This window comes from Netta rufina, assembly GCF_964035555.1.
Source record: "Netta rufina genome assembly, chromosome: Z".
NCBI lineage: Eukaryota > Metazoa > Chordata > Aves > Anseriformes > Anatidae > Netta > Netta rufina.
In genome coordinates, this window is record NC_140126.1 from 79,077,621 (window position 1) to 79,101,749 (window position 24,129).

A 24,129-nucleotide genomic window follows, 5' to 3' on the forward strand; every position below is an offset into this window, starting at 1 on the left:
AGGATGTCAATGTTAGTTTGTGTGTTTGCTCTGCTGTGTCTGTGGGGACACGCTGTGCTTGGCTGGGAACCTGGGGCGGAAGTGATGTCAGGGCCTGTCTTCAATCAGGGCGGAAGCACTGTGTGATTGGCTTGGAGGAAGCCAGGGCAGAAGCAGCATGCAGGGCTTGCCGGCGCCATGGGCAGAAGCTGTCGGGGCAGGCCGGGACGCCGAGGAGGGGTGGCGCAACGAGGCTGGTGGTCGGTGGCGCGCCACGGTGGGCTGGATAGGGAGGGGGCGAGGCGGCGGGTGGTTGGTGGCTTCTGTGGAAATGGCCCTTGTGCGGGGTGGGGGCGGTGCATTCAGAGGAACCTTGACAGGCTGCAGATAGGGGCAGGCAGGAACCTTTTGAAGTTCAGGAGAGGGAAATGGCAAGCCCTACCCCTAGGGAGGAACAACTCTATTGAGCAGCACTGGATATCTGGGTACTAAATAAGCATTTCTTCATGGAAGGGGTGGTTAGGCATTAGAACAGGCTGCCCGGGGAAGTGGTGGAGTCCCCATCCTTAGAAGTATTCAAGAGACGTGTGGGCATAGCACTTAGGGATATGATTTAGTGGTAGCATTAGGTTGATGCTTGGACTTGATGGTCTTAAGGGCTTCTTCCAACATAAGAATTGTTGTTGAGGATGGGGATTCAACTAACAAGTGCATTTTTGGGAACTGGCTCTCTCCTTCACTGTAGGTGACAGCAGCTTTGTGGGCCCTGCGAGGAGGCACCTCTGTAGTGATTGCAAATGGAGTCCACCCGAAAATCTCGGGTCATGTCATCACAGATATTGTAGAAGGGAAGCAAGTTGGAACTTTTTTTTCAGAGGTAAGACCTGCAGGTGAGTACGGAAGTAATATGTACGCTGGGAGCAGTAGAGATTCCCTGGCAGTTTAGGGTTGAAATTTGGCTAGGCCTGCCTGTTCAACAAATGGGAAACTATGCTCTGCTTGACAAGCGGCTTTGGAAAGGTAAGTTTCAATGTTGGAATGGAACATCTTGAATCCTCTGCTTGGGTTCCTTCCAGCTGATGACTTGCTGCATCAGCCTTGCATTCAGAGAACTAAGTAGAACTTGTCTTGTTTTCAGTCTTAGAGGTTATCGTCTCTTATTGATGATTTCAGGGTGAAAGCATGCATATAGAATGTAGTGCTGAACTAAGATAGTGTGCGGTTTCATGTTTTATCCTAGGTTCTTCTTATGACTCAGTCTTTTGTTACTGTATGTAGCAATGTTTTCCTGCCTGTGTGTTGCTGTGACAATGTAACAAGGGCCGCAGAAAGTCAGACCAAAGATCTGTGATCTTAGCAGAATAGAACAAGTATAGAGTGATACTCGTGACTTGCACTGTAAGACAAGCAAATGCCTTGGAGTATAAAAATGCTAAATGGATTTCTTGTAAAAATTGGCCATATCCTTTGGACCCAGGTAAACACTTAGCATCCATGGGTCACAGGAGTCACGAGCCTTAACCAGGTATTGTGTGTAAACTCTGGAGCTAGCACTATGTGAAGAACTGCTTGCTTTACTTTGTGTGTGCTTGTGGGCAGGAGGAGTGAAAGTTGCTTCCTGCTGGCTTTTGATGCCCCCACCTTCTGTATGGAAAGAGAACATGGGTGATCGATCTCTGTTCAACTTCTATGATGAGACATTGTCTTTTCCCTCATTGCTTTTTCACATGAAAAAGGTGTTTTCTTAGTCCTTTTCTACAGAAACTGTTCCAAAGATCTGTCGATCCCTGTTTCTCTTGGCTGAAACTGTTTTTATTCTACTGTGACCTTTTCAAGGTGAGCGAAAATAAAAGTTTGTGTAGCGTCCGAGATGCAAGTGAACCTTCAGTTTATGAGATAGCAAGGCTAACTTTGAGTTTTGATTAGATTGTGGATGGTTTTTGTTGCCTTTCCTAGGCCTTCTCCAAAAGCTTAAACAGGGAAGTTGCTGTTCAACGCTGATGAGCATTGAAGTGATGTTTTCATAGGATTATGTGCACTACCAAGGCCTGATTTCCCCTTTTGTCTCTGCATTGCTTCATGTTTATCTGCTGTGAATTGTACTTGCTATTTTGTTGCATAGTGGCTGCAAAGGAATCACAGGCTGGTTGAGGTTGAAAGGACCTCCAGAGGTCACGTGGTCCAACACCCCTTTTGTGTTCAAAGAACACAAAAATACACGCCACATTATAAAGTATGACCTTGCTTTAAAAAGCTGTTTTAACAGTCCTTCATTAAGTCTTATTAATCAAGTGTCCCCTAGTTTTTTTCTTACGCTTCCCACTATACCTCCTGTTATTTTCCTTACCGTGGGAATTCCTGCTCTGGCAATTTCTGTAGGACACTTCTTGAATAGAAGTCCGGGCATATTAGTCACATGCCAAGTCATCTGTTCTACAGACAATTTCAAGAGTTAAAAGTGAAAACGTAGCTTATCCAGGAGCTCCTTGAGAACTCCTTAGTGAAATGCTGCCTGAGCCTTTTGACTTGTTCCTTCAGTTTCTGTTTCAAAACTTGTTCTGTATCATTTCAGTTTGAGATGGATTCTTTGACATCCGTGCCAAGAAAAAAACCTCTCCTCTGTAGGAGCCCTTCAACGTACACAGAGCGGAGAGAGAGCAGCTATTGTGCAAGCTGTTGCTGAGGCTGGTTTTGGCTTCCTGTATTGTTTGCACATTCCCAGGTTGTTTTGCAATCTTTTCTCTTTTCAGTAGTTATGTAATTAAACTTTTTCAAAGGATGCCTTCCTTTTTTTGCAGTAGCCTCCCACTCCCTGAGATGTAGCTGTCCTTGTATTCTTTTGCTCTTTGTCAAGTCTTCTTGATACAGGTTGTATACTTGTTTGTCCCCTACGACATGGATGATCTTACTGAATCTCTGTGATGCCTTGAAAAGGGCTATGCTCGGGGACCGTGGCAGCATTTTGGTATCTGATACAGATTTTCCTGTTGTGGCATACAGTAAACTTCTTTGATATGTCTCTTAAGACCGTACCTGTTTTTCTGCTTTGAGTAAGGAGTTGAAAGTTGAAAGGTTAGTGTTCATTTCCTTCCACCTTTGTCTGCATGTCTTGTGGTTGTGTGTGTGTGTTTGTTTTGGCAGGCCCTACAGTAGAGCAGCAGGGTGGAATGTCTCGAGCCGGTAGCAGGACGCTGGCAGCTCTGCAGCCTGAGCAGGTGAGAGAACAGTATGTTCTCGCTCTTTAAGGCTGTGAACATGTGGCAAGTTTTAAAATACAGGTTTATAACACAAATGGGTCCTGGAAAAAATCAGCTGGCTCCAAGTATTCAGGGCATCAAGCCAGTGAGAAGATGTGTCAGTAGGAATGAGCTGAAGTGAGCCAGATGTCAAACACCATGGAGTTCGTGTAAGAATGCAGTTCAGACACTTTTCTCTTTCAGAGAGCAGAGATTTATTTTTTTTTTATCATCTCGCTGACTTATTAACTGATCAGAGAGAAGAAATTCTCTTGGCAAACAAAAAGGACTTAGAAGAAGCTGAAAATAAAGGTAATATTACGGGTCCTTTCATGGAACACCTGTTGTCATGAGCTTTTCTGGGCCTCAAAGGAAAGGAGCAGAACAAGAGTAGTCTGTCACCTGCAATTGGATATTATGGCCGTCACAGATTAGGGAACCCAGGACTTTGAGAGCTTGTCAGTGTAAGCAGCTGCAGCTTCCGTAAGAGCTGTCTCTATCAGAGAAGATGGAGAGAGAGGCCTTTGAAAGCAGCAACCCACAGCATTGTTTAAAAAACTAAAAATAGAACAGTGTTTTCTTTTGCCAAAGGAGGCTCACTTTAGAAATTAAATCTAGCAAGTATCTTCCCTGTTATCATCATGCATGAAATAGCATGAATATTCTCCTGGGCTGGTTAACGTAATGTTTGGCCCCTGTGGGGAAGGTTGTTACTTAAAAATGATGCTTTCCAGAAAGAACCACCTTACCTTCTGACTGAGGAAAGTACAGTTCAGGCAGCACAGACTAAATCCATTCTTTTGTGTAAGAGTGGTGCGTGAGGAAGCTGGTCTCGGGTTAGAAAATGTGTGGAACTGGCGCATCACAAATTGTAAAGTTCAGTAAAAGACATACGGCAACCATTTTGTACTGAGGAGAATGCCTGGAGGGACATTTCTGAGTAAACTTCCTACCTGAACGTGTTCAGACTAGAAAACTCCGGCAGCTCTTGCCCAATCTGAAATGCTATGCGTTCCTTTGCTCTTTGGGATTTCTATCTGTGAAATAGAAAGAGGCAATTAGTGCGCAAACCTTCCAGGAATATTGCAAGGGTAGAAATTGGTAAGAAATTCAGGTACACGGTTGTGTAACGGTACTAGAAATAGGACAAACTTTGTCTTTGCGGATGTTACTTCATATACAAATCATTCATATCGTATTAGGTGTATATGTGATGGTAGGTGAAAGCGTTGTCAAATTGGAGCAGTTTGATTGTAGCTACTAAACTTAATGCTTTACATTGTTCATCTTAGGTAGGTTTCTTGCTGCGGCGTGGGAAACAGCGGCTTTTTTTCCTGGTTTGACCATTAGGTCACTTTTTCTTGAAACTAGCCAGATAAATCTATCTTGAGCGCAATTTTTTCTTTCTTCTAGGAAGATTGGCACTTCCTTTGTTGAAACGTCTCAGTCTGTCTACATCAAAGCTGAACAGCTTGGCTGTTGGGCTCTGTCAGATTGCAGCATCTTCACAGGACAGCGTCGGCAGCATAGTTCGGAGAGCACGCATAGCAAAAGATCTAGAGTTGGAGCAGGTGACAGTGCCTGTTGGGGTCTTTCTTGCGATTTTTTTGAGTCCCGTCCAGACTGACTGTCTCCCACAGGTATGTGAGGAGGGCAGAGAGATCTTTGATAACAAAAGTGTATTTCTACTGGTGAGTTATTGGAAGGCTGCAAGAAGTCTTGCCTCAAAAGACTTCTGCTTATATTCTTCTGAAATGAATTCTGCTGTCATCCCATTTTTTTTTTTTTTTTCTACAGAAAACTACAGTCTTCTTGGGACTTGCTTGTGCAATGCTGAGAGTTATTCAGCGTTGGTTTTTGATACCCAACGTAGAGAAGGAGTTAGCTTACATTCAGGTGGTGCAATTTCTGCCTGTGTCTTATCACATAGCTTCCCTGCTTAACTTGCAACTTACAAGGCTCCTACCAATGAGCACTTTTCTGTCCATGCTGACTACAGCTGGATTGCAGGCTACGATTAAACATCAAATGTTTAATATAGGTCGTTAATAACAAACTGCAACTGTTAAGAATATATGCTGACAAGATCAGCACGAAGTAGAAGTTCTAGGCTCTGAGTGGTCTGTCCCATACTGATACTGCATGTTTGCACTGAGGCAGAATGATATCTTTCCACAAGCGTGTAAAAGCTAAGTCTAGGCTCTTACTGCCGGTATCTTTAGCAAGACTGATTGAGCATTTCTCTAACATATGAGCAAGTATTTGAGGAGCAAGGGATGGGTATGGGCACTTAAAAAGAGACTGCCGAAGGGCAGCTTCACAACTGAATTTTGTGAGTGTTTGTCCTCGTTTCATACTGAAGGGGAGTCTGCTCTAGGCAAAGTTCATGTGAAAGGAAAAGGCAGTAGTCTCCCTTTCTGCCATTATTGCTTCCTTGCTGCTCGCTCTGTTCTTCACAGAAAACCAGTGTGTTTCCTTGCCAAATTCTAGTCTGCCTTCCTAGACTCCAGCCTTTGCCTCCTGGGTGTCTTGCCTTGCCTAGCCAAACTCTCCCATTCTCCTCTTCTTTATCTCATTTGTTTTATCAGGCTGATTCTTACTGGCTTCCCACCCTCAACCCCCCCCCCCCCCCCCCCCCAACCTTTCTTTTTTTTTTTTTTTTTTCTTTTTTTACAGACTTAGGATGGCTTGTCTTGTTACTTTTCTTCCTGCCAGCCCCCATCCTCAAGTTCTCCGATGTAACTTCAGAGGATCATCTTTGATACCTCTGCATCTGAATAATATGGTTTCTCTCCCATGCTGTAGCTGATAGTAGGATGGACTCTGAGTGCAGAGGAGAGGTTGCTTCCTCCATAGTTTACTATTGCATCTCATACTGGTTTGGGTAAGCAATTACCGAGGAAATTTGACTTCTCCATGGAGTAGTGTGTGCCTGATAGCTAGCTGGAGAGAGCATACACGGAATTGAGTCAGTGCTCAGAGTTCAGTCTTGAGTTGCAGTAAAGGTGAAACAATTGCAGACTAACAGTTTACCTTCTAGTGAGCTGCGAAGCGAGTGCGGAGTTCCGATCCGCGGTTGCGTATTCTCCGTGAGGGGAGCGGCCGGAGACGAACGAAGTGCGTGACAGACCAAAAAGAAGTGCTGTTTTCACCAAGTTTTGATTGGTGGTGCCCAATATGTGGGCCTGGCAGTGTATCTTGTGATCCTATTTTTGCTCTTAAATGCTTTGAGTGTGACAAGAAAAAAGGCGGGAGCATTATCTAAGTAACTAACAGTTTAGAAGTGTTGGTGTATTTGCTGTGGCGTTTGGTCAGTTTGCCAAGTACTGGAGAGGTGGAGGGGGCTGACTGATTATCAAAGCGGTAGAACGGAGAGAGTCCTTTCTGTGGTGGTTTGGGCTTGAGCCCTGGCAATTTGGTAAGAAGGGGGAGAGTGAATTTATTTAGGTGTCAATGCCTTTTTAAATGGTATTTATTGACGGATACACAGGAGTGATTCCTTGTTTTGTATGGGCTTATTAAGAAAGTGCATGAGAAAACTTGGCATTTGGCTCGAAATTCGGTCCTGTTGAAATGTAAATTTTGTGGAAAAGGTGGTAATGTTTGTCTAGAAGATGAAAGGCTGAGTGCTTCAGCTCTTTTCCTGAAGTTCCATGGATTTATGATTGGAACATGGAACGGGGCTCCTTAATAACCTGAAATAGTAAAGTTTGTATGCGGGAAGAGGCATTTAATCCCAGAGAACTGGGACATTTGGGAAGAAGATTAGGAAAAGATAGTAAAAACCCACAGTAAAAAGGTTTGCGTGGAAATTGAAACAAAGGACAGTAACTAATAAGGAATAGTAATAAATAAATAAAAGGGAATGGAAAATCAAAGAAATGAGTAATATCCAAAACAAAGATGTTTTAAAGAAAGCCTCCTTGGGTGCACACTGGCACATTCAAAGGATATTGTTAGAACTGGGAGCGCAGAAAGGAAGAGGACTTTCACTAAGTATTGCAATCAGTGGTGGCCACTATATAAGCTGAATGGCCACTTTATGGATCAGTCGACTATAACACTATCTTGCAATCCATGTTTTTGAGGAGAGAAGGAAAATAGGATGAAGTGTAGTATACTGATACGTTGTTTCAGCATCTTAGAGAGAAAAGGAGTGGAATTAATTGGCCCTTGACTGAGCCTTTGGTGTTGGCGTGAGAAAAGTACAGGCTGGAGAAAGATAAAGGAAGCGTTAAAAGAGTTGTCCCCGGTGTTAAAGGTGTGACATGTAGTATTTAACAGAGCCATTTGAAGTTGAATGAGCAGGGAAGGAGGATGTAGGAATGTTAATAGTTCTGCCTCAGCAGGAAGCTGTGTGTTTTTGTTTTTGTTTTTTGTTTTTTTTTTAAATAGCAAAACAAATTACGCAACGTTGCTTAACTTGTCAGAAGATAAATAAGAAAGTGTTTTGACAAGCAGCCACGGGAGGGAGAAAAACAGCTTACAGGCCTTTTGAGAAAGTACAAGTTGATTTCACTGAATTGCCCAAGGTAGGGAGGATAAAATATCTATGGGTAATAGCAGATCATTTAACACAATGGGTAGAAGCTTATCCTGTAGCTCGAGCTATGGCACAAATGGTGGTAAAAGCTCTATTAGAACACCTGATACCTAAATATGGGATAATCCAGTACATTGCTTTTGATCAGGGCACACACTTTGCTTCTAAAATAATAAAATTATTATGTCAATCATTAGGTATTCAGTGGGAATACCATACTCCGTGGCACCCACAAAGCTCAGGGAAAGTAGAAAGATTGAATCAAACACTAAAACAACACTTGGCTAAATTAATGATCGAGACACAAATGCCCTGGATGAAATGCTTACCATTGGCACTTTTAAACATAAGAACTAAACCACACAGTGAGACCGGATTATCGCCATATGAAATGTTATATGGTATGCCTTATTCTCAAGGGATGCCTCTAGGAAAAATGTAGTTGAGGAGCGTAGCATCCAGAAATACGTAATTACCATTGGAAGGAGGTTACAAGAGCTAAGAGAAATTGGAATGATGGCTCAAACACCACCTTTAGGATTTGCTATTCATAAGATACAACCAGGAGACAAGGTCTTAATAAAAACCTGGAGGGAAGAATCATTGAGCCCCCGATGGGAGGGACTGTAAGTAGTAAGTTTTACTTACTACTGAAACAGCTGTGAGAACAGCAGAAAGGGGTTGGATCCACAGATCCAGAATGAAAGGACCAGTAACTACCGAAACCTGGAGGGTTGAGTCCACTCCTGGGGAACTGAAACTAAAGCTAAAGAAGAACTAATATTCTGGCAATGAGGCTCTGCATGAATTAAGGATGCCAAATAAAGGGGACAAGCCTAAAGGGAGGAAAGGGAGAAGGCAAGACCGGGGCAGGACCCTCCACTGCAGTGTGTATGGTCTACCGAGGGAGGCGATGGGTATTGACTGCCGAGTGAGAGGGCCTCGACCGGACTTCTCCCACACTAAGGTGAGGTTGTCCCGAGAAAATAACGTAAGAACTTTTCTTTTTAAACCCATATAAAATTGTGATTCGTTTTCCAGGAGCTGGATCACCCCGGCAGGCTGAACGGTATCACAAGCCCAAATTGACCCTGAAAGTGGGCCCAACCCCTTGACTGAAGGCGTCTTGCCTATTATGATCCAGCTACATGGGCAGAAGACGGATCCTGGGGCTATAGGACCCCAATATATATGCTTAATAGAATAACTAGGTTACAAGCTGTAATGGAAATAGTTGTAAATAAAACCGGAGGTGCGCTTGGCTTAATTGCAAAGCAAAATACCAAGATGAGGACTACTTATCTACTTCTGTATCAAAATCGCTTAGCTTTGGATTATTTACTAGCACAAGAAGAAGTCTGTGGAAAATCTAACCTTAGTAATTGCTGTTTAGAGATTAATGATGAAGGTGTTTCTTCCAAGTAGCTGGTAGAATGCTACGTTTTGGTTTAGGATGAGAAGAGCGCTGATAACATGCTGATGTTTTAATTGTTGCAGAGCCGTGCTTACACCAAGCCAAGGATGTTTCAGCTTCTCACTGTCCTGCCAGCGAGCAGGCTGGGGGTGCAGCAAGAGCTGGGAGGAGGGCTGGACTGCTCGGGGTTAGGCTGGGCATCGGACAGCTGGGCATCAGCGGTGGTGAGCAATTGCATTGTGCATCACTTGTTTCATACACATGAGTAGTAGTAGAACTATCATCATTATTGTCATTATTATTATTTATGATTATTTATTATTGTTATTTTCTTGTCTTTATCTCACCTCACAGGCTTCACTTTCCCATTTCTCTCTCCCATCCCAGAGAGGGAGGGGGTGAGGTGAGTGAATGGCCGTGTGGTGTTTAGCTGCCAGCTGGGTTAAACCACAACAGAAAGAAAAGCTGTAAATGAACTTGTAAAAGAAATGAAGAAGATTGCACACGTCCCAGTTCAAACTTGGAATGGAATCGATCTAAGAAGATTATGGGAGGGGGCTTTATGGGCAGTGATTGTTTTGCTAAAATGAGGATGGTTGTATTGTGGATATGTGGAGAATTGTTAATAATTCCATGTTTAATACCTTCTATTACCAGGCTGATACACTCCAGTTATACAAGGAATGCAAATATCTGCAGTACCTGTTGTGGGAATAGGAATGTTGTTTTTGCAGAGTTACGTTGTTTAGAGGGCAGGAATGTGGTACTGAGAGATGCTTACAGTGATAAGAAAGCTTAGCAGGCGACCTTGTAAAATGCAGACAACCAGACTTCTTAGGACAATTAGGTGAAAATCACGGTGTCAAGTCAGACAAGTGAAGAAACATTACCTCTCCAAGCAGTAAAAATGTCAAAAGAACTTTGAAATTTAACAGGCCGGCAAGTGAAGGCCATGCATTGTTTGTGAAGCATCGGATAGATGGTGAACCTGGATTACCCAGTCAGTGGGGAAACAGGGGAGGGTCCTGTCATCAGAAAGTATATAAACTGTGTTTTGGAACTAGTAGGTGCGCTCTCCTGCTTGTGGGGCGCCCGCCATTGCAATCGCGAACAAATTACTTCTTCACTGAGATCCTCGCCTGAGCCTAAGTTACTGGCTACGGAGTTTCTCACACTGTTGACCCAGAACCAGGGAGAAGAGAAAACCCATTGCCTGACGATAATAAAAAGAAAAGAATATCCAAAATTGATACCAATTTGGCAAGTATTGACTCGATTGGAAAGGAAAACACGGATCAATACCATGAAAAAGGAGATGGGGGACTGTGAAATATGTTCATTTGATTCGTGTCAATATGGAACAATGCTAGGGCCTCATAATGAAATGTGACCTTCTGTCTTACATCCCCTTGTATAAATAACCACAAGTCCAAGAGAAACAGAGTGGTTAGTGTATATAGTTCTTGTATCTTGCAAAAGAATGGTCTAGCAGTTTGTGTTGATAGAGGGTTTGAAGGGTAAACCTTGAGACTCGGGTCTGGGAGATAAGAGAATAGGGGGGAGTTTTTTGAGATAACTGCTGACTATTGCATGAGACACAACTTTCTGGCATCTGGCCCAGAGACTACTGAATAAGGGGGGTGGGGGGAAGCTGAAGAACGACCGAAGGACAAAACTTGTGAGGAAGACTACGAGCCTTCAGTATGAGCGACCCCCAGAGGGACCACTGGAGACTGATACGCATGCATCCGTGGGATGGTTCGGGTTCCGGGAAACTAATTATAATACCCCTGCCTTTTCCAAAAGTGGTGATGAATATGTATTAGCCTAGGAGCATAAAAACCAGCCGCCTGATGTAACTGGTGTGCGTCTTGGTGGAGCAGAGACTCCCAGCGCACCCAGTGCTGTTTGCTTACCTCTGTTCCTTTAATAAATTGTAAACTTTGATTGTAACCCTGTTTGGGACTCGGTCATTTATAACAATATACAATAGCATGTTTGTCTCTAGTACTTACAAGGCGAAGTTCTGAGATCATATTTCACAGACTGCTTCTTACAGATTTCAAGAAATCCAATTGTTCTGAAGTACAGCCGTGCTCTATTACTATCTAAAGGGAACAAACTGTTTTCAAACCCATTACAGATTGGATGTTTTTTATTTATTTAAATAAGCTTGTCTCTGCAGCTTTCCTTCGTGATGCTGATCTTCGGAGAGGCAGATTGTTAACAAGATACAATCAAATTGCATTTTAATGTCTAGTTTTGTATGTTAAAGACGCACAGTATCTGGGTACAGCAAGGTTCCACTAATTGACAAGGATCTTTCTGAAGTATTCCTTATTTTTTCAGTATTCTTTTCAAATTGTGGACAGCAGGATGAGGTAGAATATCAAACACGGTGACTGTTTTTTACCCAGAGGACACTAGTAGGGAAAAGGAGTTGGTCTGAGTTGACCTTGACATGCTTAAGGGGTTGGTACATGAGAACCTCGTGAAGTTCAAGAAGGCTAAGTGCAAGGTTCACCACCGTCATCAAGGCACTCCCAAGAATGAATGCAGGCTGGTTGATGAGTGGATTGGGAGCAGCCCTGCAGAGAAGGACTTGGGAGCGTTGATGGATGAAAAGCTCTACATGAGGCAGCGATGTGCAGTTGCAAACCAGAAAGCCAGCCGTATCGTGAGCCACATCAAAAGTATGACCAGAAGGTCCAGGGAGGTGATTCTCGCTCTCTACTCCACTCCTGTGAGGCCCCACCTGCAGTGCTGCATTCAGCTCTGGGGACTCCAACATAAGAAATAAATGTGTTAGAGCAGGTCCAGAGCAGGGCCACGAAGTTGATGAGGGCTGGAGGACATCTCCTATGAAGACAGGCTGAGAGAACTGGGGTTGCTTAGCCTAGAGAAGAGAGGGCTCTGAGGAGACCTTATAGTGGCCCTCTAGTACCTGAAGCAGGCTTCGGGTAAGCTGGGGAGGGACTTTTTGTCAGGGAGTGTAATGACAGGACAAGGAGTAATGGCTTTAAACTAAAAGGCTAGATGTAGATTAGAATAAAGGAAGAAATTCTTTACTATGGGTGGTGAGGCACTGGAACAGGCTGCTTGGGGAAGTTGTGAATGCCCCATCCCTGGAAGTATTGAAGGCCAAGTTGGATGGGGCTTTGAGCAATCTGGTCTAGTGGGAGGTGTCATAGAATCATAGAATGATTTGTGCTGGAAGGGAACTTGAAGGTCATCTACTCCCCCCTGCCATAGGCAAGGACACCTTCTGGTTATAAACGTAAAATCAGCGTGATAAAACAAAAGGCTTCTGTATAAGAGAGCACAAGTAAAATGTTCGTCGTAGGAAGAGCTCATTAGCTACTTCCAGCCAGAATGATTAGGGATAAGAGTTCTTGCATCTGAAATAGTTTTATACAGCTAGCGAATTTGTGCCAGAGCCTATGTTCAGGGTTTCCTTTGACTTACTGCAGTCTCCCTTTGCCAGTAGTACCCTGAAGCTCAAGTTTGTTTCTGAAACGTTAAGATACTTCATTTCTGGAGTTACACGTTCTGACTCGGAAAAAATTCTTGGTGCTGTATACTAATATTGAGTAAGTCAGCAGAATGCAAAATCCTGTTCTTACTCTATTTTGCAGATGTTATTCTCCCAGAGGAGTCAGATCACTTTGTTGTTGTTGTTGTTGTTGTTTTAATTCCCTTCTGGCAGGTGTCTTCTTTGGCCATAGCTAGCGGAAATGGCTTGCTAATAAAAGGAGGGAAAGAGGCAGCATACAGCAATCAAATCCTTCATCATCTGACTCAAGAAGCACTCTCCATTCATGGAGTCAAAGATGCAGTGCAAGTAGTAAGTGTCTAGAATTAAAGCAACAACTTTTGTGCTGTAGCATGTAGAAAACAAAAGAGTACACTTTTGTACTCTTTTCGGAGAGCTTTCTTGGCTTCTCCATGCAACCCCAAGCTTTTCCATAGAAACGATCTGCAAGCAGCTTCTTTGGGGTGGCTGCATGCCATTGCTGGGATACAACTACTTCCTTTTACATAGAAAAAAATCATTCTCTGCCTTGGAAGAGCATTTCCCCAACCCTTTCTCTACTACTCTTAATTCTGACTTACTGGCTGGCAACCTCCCGGACCCAAATACTATTCTGATTAAATCTATTAACTTGCATTCTTACCTCAGTCATTTCCCATTTTATGTTTCTCCTCCTCTAATCTGCTTCATCCACATATTTTGAACATTTTGTCTCACTTGCCTTTATTCCCACCCATTTTCCCGCCCATTATTTCCCCCTCCCACTGTTCCACAGGAACAAAGGCCACTGTCCTACATAATTGCTTTGACATGCGTAATGTTTTGTAGCAGAGATGCATCACGAGAGAAATATTTGTGAAGTACTTAAATTACACTTAAAACATGGATTTTTCACATAGCATTTCCATTTGGCAAATAGTGTATACAAGCAGTGATTGATGCAGGAAAACATGGTAAAATAGGTCATGTTCTGATAATGTTAAAGTCATATTAAGAGAAGCTTGCCAGATAGCTAGTCAGGAGCAAGTCCTCACTCGCTTGTGTTTTCTTTTTGTCTTTTTTTTTTTTTTTTTTAATGTCTGGTTTGGTTGTGTTTTGTTTTGTGTTTTTTTTCATAGAATACCCTGAGTTGCAAAGGACCCATGAGGACTACCAAGTTCAACCCCTAGCTCCACACAGGACCACCCAGAAATCAGACCATGCATCTTGGAGCGTTGCCCAAACACTTCTTGAATTCCAGCAGGCTCAGTGCTGTGACCACTGTCCTGGGAGCCTGTTCCAGTGCCCTGCCACCTCTTGGTGCAGAACCTTTCTCTAACGTCCAGCCTGACCCTCCCCTGTCACAGCTCTATGCCATTCCCTTGGGTCCTGTCGCTGTCACCTGAGAGAAGAGATCGGCACCTGCTCCTCCACTCCTCCCTCTCATTGTTAAGGTGTCTTAGCTGCTACGATTAAATTCAGAGATTGACGATGCATTAGATCTTCTTCATCAGGATCGTAAAATAACTGAAAGTCCTTGCCTTGTTTTGGGCCCAGTAACTCTTTTGTGTCTGAAACATACACTTTGGAGAGGGCTGGTGTCAGTTTACAAAAGAAAAGGATAAAAACAGGTAAGGTCTTTTGTAGGGGAGACTTGCAAACCTGGAAATATCTGCCTTCCTCGAAACTCCCCTCCCCTCATTTTATATTGCTGACTTTGACATTATATGGCATAGGCTATCCCTTTGGTTAAGTTTGAATCGGTTGTGGTTATGTGCTCTCCTAACTTTTAGCAGACCCTTGACCTTCTCACTGTGGGGGGAGAAGAGAAAGCCTTGGAACTGTGTGAGCACTGTTTAGCAACAGCCAAAACAGTGGTTTGTTTAAGGCAAAAATCCAAAATGTAGCAGTATAGGGACTGCTATGAAAAAAATTAACTCTATCCTAGCTATACCCAGAACAACAAGCTGCACTTTTTGCCTGTTACGCATTGGTACAATCTACAGCACAAAATACTTCTGGTATTGCAGGTGAAGATTCATGCTGGCCCAAAGTTTGCCTCTTACTTGACGTTCAACCCCTCAGAAGTGAAATCTCTCCACGACGAATATGGGGATCTGGAGAGCTGCATTGAGGTTGTGGACAGTGTACAAGAGGGTGTCGAACATATCCACAAGTATGGAAGTTCTCACCTGGATGTTACCGTCACGGAGAATGGTTTGTGACCAATCTGTTCCCTTAAGCTTCTGCTTTGGTTTCACTGTGGGATCTTGTTATTAGCATAACTACTTACATTGCAGTAGTTTCTCTTATCTTGGTTCTGTAGTGAGCATAATCAGCTGGAACCCTATGAGCTAAATCTATCTGTAGTTGTGTTTAATTCAAGGAAAACATGTTGTGTGCCCTTATTCCAGGAGGTGAAGGCATGTGTTTGAGCAACTGGCCAACGACAAGTCAACGCATGCTCTTGTCAGGCAGATTGCTTTGTGTTCCTGTATTGTACAGACTTACCACATCAGACAGTTTTGCAGAAACATCTCCTGAATCCTGGAGACGTCTTTAGGCCTCCGAAGGAGGAAGAGGTGAGCTTCTATAGAGGGAATATGGGCTGTAAGAAAGATCAGACTATATACGTTTTGTCTTCCCAGGTTGCTTTTAAGCCTTGCAAACAAGGACCACAAGTGTTTTTCTCCATCTCTCCCTGTCCTTTATTTCCCAGTTCCGCATCTGTAGCGTAAAAGCTGCATGTATCTCAGTTCCCAGTTTCTTGCTCCTTTGATGCCGCGAACTTCTGTTCCTATGCACCACTCTGTGCTTCTTCCACTCCTCTGCATGAGGTTTGAACACTCTGCCACTTCAAAACGTAGCTAGAACTGCTCCCAGCCAAAGGATGACTCTCCATACAAGGCTAAAACTTCTGAGAGTCAGCTACAGTAAGGTCATTTTGATTTGTGGCTCATCAGTGTGAGATTCAAGCAGGCATCTGTTTCTGTACCTTCTGCAGAAATTAAACGAGTAGCACCGAAAGGCATGCATTTGATACTGTAAGCCACTACCTGGTGCACTAGTGATTTACTTGGGTGTGTACTGGAGATAGAGTTCATCTTTAGCATTCGTCCCATTGCTCTGGGCAACTGACTTGCAGCTTACAGCCTTACAGAGAAAGGCATCCTCCAGAGTACTAAGGCTCGTACAACTCTGCTTGAGGTTGCTCCAGTCTCACATGTTCTGTGTTGAACTGGGTTAGTTAGCTGACTTCATGTGGTGTTTCGGCATTCTCTTTCCCAAATACTGTTTTCAGTATAAACTTAATATAGGACTTTCCATTAATTTCCATTAATTCCATTATTATAGGACTTTCCATCTGGAACAGTTCCATGTATCCATTGAGATAATGTAGAGCTGAACATGTAGTTTAACTGTCTGACTGCAAAATGTAGCTTGGGGCTGCTGTCACTTCTTCCCAGTCATACAACTATCCCTGTTTGCGAGGTCTAGGCTGTAGTAAGAATTAGACATCTTTTCACTTCTTGTCTTTGCAAGCTTCTTGTAATATTTACAGTTGTGTCTATGTGATAAACATATTACGAAGAAGGTGTGTATGAACATGCTTTAATCCAGGCTGTTAAATACTGTCTGATAATGTTGCAGGTGAAAGTTCTGTTATTGTATCTCTTCACGGTATGAGGCTGTGCCTATTGGACTGCATGATCACTCTGTACTGTATCCTATTTTCTTCTCTGCCTCTTTTTCAGAGAAAACAGTGGAGTTCTTCCTCCAGCATGTGGACAGTGCTTGGAATGCCAGTAACCGATTCTCTGATGGATAGAGATTTGTACTCTGTATGTGCCTGTGGTGTGCAGGCAGCTAAGCACCACAAAGCCGTTTGCTCCCTCAGCAGTGTGGGAGGAAGGAAAGACTGGAACAAAACTGAGTATCAGTTACCTAAGTAAACAGGTGCACATACTAGGAAGTGCAGAAGACAAGGGAAACATTAATTCCTGAGGTAGAAACTACTAGAAATCGCTGTAGCAGGCTTGAACATGCAGTGCTCTGTGTGTTAAAAAATTGTGTTTAGGGTTTTATAAGATCACGCAATAGTCTGTTTAAGAAAAGGAAAAAGAAAAACAAAAAAGGATATAAGAATGGAATCCTGACTAATTTAGTTCTTATTGTTCAAAGGGTAAACCCTCAAACAAATGTACGATGTATGTAAGACACACGTAGCTTTCTGGCTTCTTTCTCTCTAAAAGTGAAGCTGAAACTGACAGAAGTATAAACATTCCAATTTAGAATAAAGCTCCTCTGATCAGAACAGGTAAAAATAACTTCTGACACTTGGGGAGGAGTGAAGGAAGGGAGGTGAATGACTGCTTCTACATAAAGATGCAGGGCTATATAGTACAAAGTTGAATATCTTCTGAGGATCAACTACCTTTACCTTGTGTGTTTTCTACAGGTGATGAAGTTGGAATTAGTACTTCTCGTATCGATGCACGCGAACCAGTGGGAATTGAAGGACTCTGAACTACAAAGTGGTTACTGACAGGGGACAATCATGTTGTTTCTGACTTCTCAGAGCACGGGAGCATGAAGTAGCCCCATGAGAGCCTACCTCTCCCTCAGAGAAATACCGAGTACATTGAGAAAACTCATCAATAAAATGTTTATTGAAGACGTTCAGGCTTCAGGGTACTCTTTGGGGAAAGAGATTTGCTTTTCGGCTCTGAGATCATTGTTCTTGGTCATTGTGCAGTACAATGAATATGAAGTGATCCCATCCGTGACACGCATTATTTGTTGCTGTCTCTTACTGTTTCCTTAGATAGTATCTGCAAACTGACCTTGCTTTTGCCAGAGAGGTTTCTTTAAAACATACAGATACCGTAAGGAAAAGTTGAAATATCTGCTGCGTTCTGTTCATGCCCTTGCTCCCCTCCAGCAAAGATGCCTGGTGGTAGAGTGTAATTTTTTTTCCCTGTCTTTAATCTGAACACCTGTCTTGGTGAACAAACTCGGTAGCTTTCCTTTAGTCACGTGACCACAGCAGCTCTTGAAAGCTCTAAAGCTTTAAGACACTTACTGTCTTTGTTTGATCACTCTGTGATTCCTATGCGTTTGGAACGTATATTTCATTAATGTTTTGACCAAGCAACCTTTTTTATCTAATTTCTTTGTATTTTTGACAACTGTAGATAAATAGCGCAACTGTATACGGTGTGAATTTTGTTACCTCTGTCCACCAGACATTTATTTCTCATGGGTTTTCTGTGAAATGTAATCCCTCCAAACCCGTCATCCAGATGCAATACTACCTTGAAGTTTAAAAGAAGCTCTGAATAAATGCTGCCTTTTGCGTACTGGAACAAAGGAACTCACGTGTGCATGCTGCAGCCAGGGCTCAGGGAAGCCCTCCATAGGTCAGGGTGGTTGGAGTGTCAAGGTGCATGGGGAGGGAGTGGAATGGTGCCACACTGCAAATGCTGGCAGGGCAGGGAGTGGGATGGGTGCAGCCTGCACAGGGACATTCTCTCCTGTGCATCCGTTTCTTGCTGCTAACTTGCCTCTGCATGCTTTGTTGACTGCTGGCGTGTGCGTGGTACTCAGGAGCCAACATAGTGGCACACAGGACCTATCCGGGCATCTGGGTGTCTGCTGGGTAGCCATGTTACTGCACTCACCCATGTAGGACCATTGCACTCTACTCTGCAACCCTGAGAAAGCCATTATGCCCCACGCTCCTCTTGTGCTTCTATGCTCTCCTGAGACTTTGTGACAACTGCTTGCACTGCAACCACAACTGGTACTGCCCATCAATGATAAAAGCACTGATACTGCAGCAGCCAGTACTGCACGCCTGCAGTAGCGTTCCCTGCAATTCCTCTGTCCAGCTACCGCTGTTACTCCTTCCTCTGTCCCACTCGTCTCTTGATCTTTTTTGATTCCTCTGCCCTTCTCAGTGTCTGTCTTCCTCTATCCTTTCCCCTGGTCTCATAACATCTAATCTAACTCCCCTCTTTCTCTTTTAGTTTGGAAACTTCCTTGCCCTGTCATTATCTGTCTGAGCAAAAAGTTGCTCTCCAACTTTTTTTATAAGCCACCTTTAGGCACTGAAAGGCGGCAATTAGCTCTCCCTGGAGCTTTTTCTTCTCCGTGATGAACAACTCCAGCTCTCTTCGCCTGTGTTCAGAGGGGAGAATCCCCATCATTTGTTCTAACTTTCGTTGGGTTAACCATTTCCATTAATGAGGGAACGGTTAAGGCAATTACTCCACAACTACCTGAAGCAGCGATAGTGAGAAGCCCACTTCCAGCATCCATTTCCCATGCAGGGACAGATGGACACCGCTTGATGTCTTGCCCCCCAGGAGAAGGGGAGTCGCCACCTGTCCGTGTTGTTTTTTGTTTTGTTTTGGTTTTTTTTCTTTTTTCTGCGAGTGATATTATTACATTGTTTATTTACATGTTTTTGTTTTTGGTGTGTAATCTGTTATGCTCCTAGATTTTTCTTCCTGTGTAAAAGAAAGGTTGAGCTACTTCCAGCTGAAAAAGCTGGAAGTTCGGTTACTTGCTTGATCATATTGTTCTTTCAATATTCAAAGCTGAAGCAAAAGCATGGGGATTGCTGCTTCTAGAGAAACACCAGTTCTCTCACTAGAGTACAACGCTTTCTCAAAAACATGACAGGCCATTAGCTCAGGGTAGCGATCATGCAGCTTATCGGTCACAGTGCGCACAAGAGCATCAGGTCCCCCTCTCGTCACAGAGCCTGTCCATGGTGTCTCCACTCCACTCTGTGCCCCATCCCGTTCCTTAGAGTCAGCACACGGATATCTCCTACTGCGACAGCATGTAATGTTGGAGGCGTTGGAAGTCCTGATCCATCCATTCGGAGCAGGAGACCGTGTTTTGATGCAAATGTGGAAAGAATCGAAGCTGCAACGTGAGTGGGAAGGACTGTTCCAAGTGCTCTCGACTCCTGAGATGGCAAGAAGAACGGCTGAGAAAAGTGCCTGTTCTCGTCCTGGTCTCCATTCTGCCAACCTGCTCCTTTTCATTCCTTCTTTCTGCTTCTTTATTGATGACATAACTTCATCACATCGTGTTGCCTTCCTTTTTTTTTTTTTTTTTTATCTTGAGGGCAGGCTCCCCTCTTATACCCTTCTCTCCACAGCAGTTCTTTTCAAAACAACTTTTCATTGGTCAAACAACTTTGCAAATAACAGTAACAGTAAACACCCAGAAACTTCCATGCCTCAATGGCTGGAGAACAAGAAACCCGAGACTGCATGCAGTCTCCTGAATCACCCTTATCTGTTCACTCTAAACTCTTTTACATTCCTGATGGCCTCATCGAGAAGAGTCTAGTGTTAGGGTGGTGTTAGTGTCTAGTGTGGGGCTTTCCAACCCCCATGGCCACCCTCCCAAATCTTCCCCTTCTTTATTAATATCAACCATTTTCTTGACATGAATTACCACTCCATATATAATACTTCCAATTAGGTGGTAAATTCTTCCTTGCCCTCCCATCACCACATAGCCACCAATACCCTATACCTAATTTTCACCCACTTTCCAAAGATCCATCCACTCCAGACTCCTTATCAGGGTCCTATGCTACTTGGATAGTAATATTACAAAATGACCTTAAATTGGCTAGATTATATCCCCCTGCATTTACCGGTTTTGAACAGTCAGGTTCCCGACCAAAACTAAGCCCCAGATCACGCAAGATCTTTTGTTCGCTGCTATCATTGACCCCCATACACCGACTTTTAACAGTAATGTTTCCCGTGCTTGTAAAGCAAATTTCGGTCCCTCAGGGAGGGTATAATTTACCCTTTCCGCTCCCCAACATTGAGCGGACCACGTCTGATTAGTCTATACAATGCATTGTTCCAATTTCTGGAGGGTATCCCATATAGCAGGATTTCCATATTGCCCCTCGGAAATGCAGTACATATCCAACAGTCAGATAAATTAAAAGATCGGTTGACTCTTTCAGGTATGTTTACATACGAGTTTTCCTTCCATGCTTGAGCTGATACAATAGTTACAAGCAATGTCCAAAGTCCATACGTGTTGCCTTTTCAATTTCAACTTATTGGGTCCCATCGTTTCAAGTGTCCATGGACCTTGCGTTGACTTCTTGATTCTCATGTGGTGAATCCAAGCAGGTTGTTCTTTAATTTTTACTGCGGTGTATGACGTAAGCAGCACCTGAAAGGGTCCTTCCCATTGGGGTTCCAAAGTTTCTTCTGCAAGAGACTTTACATATATACATGTATAATCTCCAGGTTGTACATTGTGTATAGGTCTATCCAAAACGCTACTCCGGGTTCCAGCTACGTATTTTCCAATTTTGTCTAATTGTTTCCCTAATGCCACCATATAGGATGTCATAATTTTGTCTCCTGCTTGTGCGGACATCCCCTTCTGTATTCCATAGGGTTGTCCATACAGGATTTCAAAAGGGCTCAGTCCCTCCTTTGCTCTTGGCCTTGTTCGTATGCATAAGAGAGCCAAAGGAAGAGACTGAGGCCAGGCCAGATTCGCTTCCTGTCCCAACTTTACAATCTGTTGTTTGATCAAGTGGTTCGTCTTTTCTACCTGGCCACTTGACTGAGGGCGATATGGGGTATGAAGTTGTCAATCTATACCTAGATGGCGGCTGATTTGTTGCACTATTCTTGAAATAAAAGGCGGTCCCCTGTCAGAGGATATAGTAGCTGGTACCCCAAAACGTGGTATTATTTCCTGTATTAGTATTCTTACCACCTCCCTAGCCTTGGCTGTTCTGGTAGGAAACGCCTCTGGCCAACCTGAAAAGGTGTCAGTTAATACCAACATGTATCGGTACCCCCCTTTTCTTGGGAGTTCCAAAAACTCGATCTGCCATTGTTGTCCAGGCCCATTACCTTTTCCAATTTGGCCTATCCCTAATTTTGGAGTATTTTTGGGATTAGTCTGGAGCCAAAGGTCACACTGCTGAGTCAGTTGTCTCGCAGTGGTTCCTTGCTACAATTTCTCTGATCCAATGTTTATATAAGGCTTCAGTCCCCCAGTGCCTCTTTCTATGTTCCTCTCTTATCAAGGGCCATATCATATAAGAGGGAATAATCATTTTCCCTTGGGGTAAGAGCCCACCCTTCCTCGTTATAGGAACCTGCTAGATCAGTAATTAATTTCTGATCTTCCTTGGTATATTTGGGCTTACCTTCTAGGGAGATTTGCCCACTGGGGATCAGGGCCCCTTCTGTTTTTACCTCCCTTTTGGCTGCATGTTTTGCCTCTCTGTCTGCCAGCTCATTTCCTTTTTCCAATTCTGAGTTTGCTTTTTGGTGTGCTCTGATGTGCACGATTGCCACTTTCTCAGGGAGTTGAAGTGCTTCCAACAACTTCAAGATTACTTTTGCATGCTTGATATTTTTGCCATGCAAATTCAGTAATCCCCTCTCCTTCCAGATCACTCAATACGCATGTACAACCCCAAAGGCATATTTTGAGTCTGTATAGATGTTTTTGATTTTGTCTTGGGCCAGTTCCAAGGCTCGGGTCAGAGCAATTATTTCCACCTTTTGTGCAGAGGTGTTCGCAGGTAAAGGCCCGGATTCTACTGCCTCTTTACAAGTGGTAGCTGCATAACCATTGTGTCGTTTGCCACTTACGACTTAGCTGCTCCCATAAGTGAACCAGTTTTCTGTGTCTTCCATAGGATTGTCTTTCAGATCTGGACGGCACGAATATACTGCTTTGATGGTTTCCAGACAGTTGTGATGCACTGGGTCCCTTGTGTTCCCACTGAGAAAAGAAGCTGGATTGACAATGTTGGTGACTACAATTTCCACATCATCCTGTTCCACCACTGTAGCCTGATATTTCAAAACTCTTTGTGGGGAGAGCTAATGTCCACCTTCTGCTTCCAGTACTGCAGATACCGTATGGGATGCTAACACGGTTATTTTCTGGCCCAAGGTAAATTTTGGGGCCTCCTGGATGTTTAGTACTATGGCCGCAACCGCTCACAAACATCCAGACCATCCCTTTGCAGTTGTGTCCAATCGTTTGGAGAAATAAGCAACTGCCCTACGGTATGGGCCCAGGTCTTGTGCTAATATTCCCAGGGCAATCCCCTGCTTCTCGTGGGAAAAAAGGTAAAATGGCGTACTCACATCTGGGAGTCCCAAAGTTGGAGCTGACATCAGGGCCTTCTTCAGTAGCTTGAAAGCTTGTATTGCTTCCTTGTTCCATTGAGGGCATTTCTGTTCAGTAGTCGTGAGTGCATACAGGGGTTTAACAAGCAGTCCGTAATTCTAAATCCATAGATGGCACCACCCGCTCATACCCAAAAAGGTCCATAGTTCCTTCACTGTTTGTGGTCTTGGAGTTTGGAATATTGCCTCTTTTCGAGCCTGTCTCAAGGTCCTTTCCCCAGCACTGATTTCATATCCCAAATAGGTTACCTGTTGTTGTACTACTCGGGCCTTTTTCTTAGATACCCTGTACCCTTGGAGTCCGAGAAAGTCTGGCAGATTCACCGCCCAAGTCAGGCAGGTGTCCCTTGTTCTAGTAGCAGTCAGAATATCATCAACATATTGCAGCAATTTCCCTTCTCCTGGTGGGGCCTCCCAGGATTCAAGATCTTTCGCTAACCGATTTCCAACTATTGTGGGGCTATTCTTGAAGCCTTGGAGTAACACTGTCCAGGTGAGTTGGGTCCTACGCCCACTCTTGGGGTTTTCCCATTCAAATGCAAATCTTTTCTGGCTGGCTTCACGGAGAGGGAGGCAAAAGAAGGCATCCTTTAAGTCAAAAACTGTAAACCAGGCTAGTTCTGGTGTTAATACAGTTATTTATTGCCCGTAGATCCTGGACCACCCTATATGACCCATCCGGCTTGTGGACAGGTAATATAGGGGTATTAAAATTGGATTCACATTCCCTCAACAATCCTACTTACACTTTTATTACTGGTCGAATTCCTTCCCTATCTTCCTGCTTTAGAGCGTACTGCTCGATCCTCACTGGCTGCTTTCCCTCCTTGAGCCGAATCTCAACACGTGGGGCATTTTTAGCTCTCCCAGGTTCATCAGTAGCCCATACGCCTGGGTATACCTGGTTTACGACTTCTTCATTAACTTGTCCTTCCATTGGCAGGTTGACTAGGGCTAAACTCATTACCTGTATATGTTGTTGATCCTTTACCTCCAGAGTAATCTCCCCTTTTTCAAATTTTATTACTGCTCCTAATTGCTCTAATAAATCTCTACCTAAGAGTGCCCTTGGGGAGTTAGGCATATATAAAAATCTGTGTATGCCCCATTGTTTCCCTAACTTGTACTTCAAAGGTTGACAAAAATAAGCCTTTTCAGGTCGATTGGTTGCACCTTTTACCCTAATATAATCATTCCCTAAAGCCATTAATGCTTGATTTAGAACTGAATAT

At 43.7% G+C, this 24,129-nt stretch overlaps 1 protein-coding gene across 1 annotated transcript; it reads left to right on the forward strand.

Annotated features, from left to right (window-relative positions):
* Window positions 1–157: 157 nt before the first annotated feature.
* On the forward strand, window positions 158–16,512 carry LOC311221548 (delta-1-pyrroline-5-carboxylate synthase-like; the record flags this gene model as incomplete). Its single annotated transcript, XM_084305608.1, has 8 exons — window positions 158–256; window positions 725–869; window positions 3,121–3,205; window positions 3,427–3,527; window positions 4,629–4,855; window positions 12,879–13,016; window positions 14,714–14,900; window positions 16,439–16,512. 8 exons carry the CDS (start codon window positions 158–160, stop codon window positions 16,510–16,512), a joined length of 1,056 nt encoding a protein of 351 aa, XP_084161734.1.
* Window positions 16,513–24,129: the final 7,617 nt, after the last annotated feature.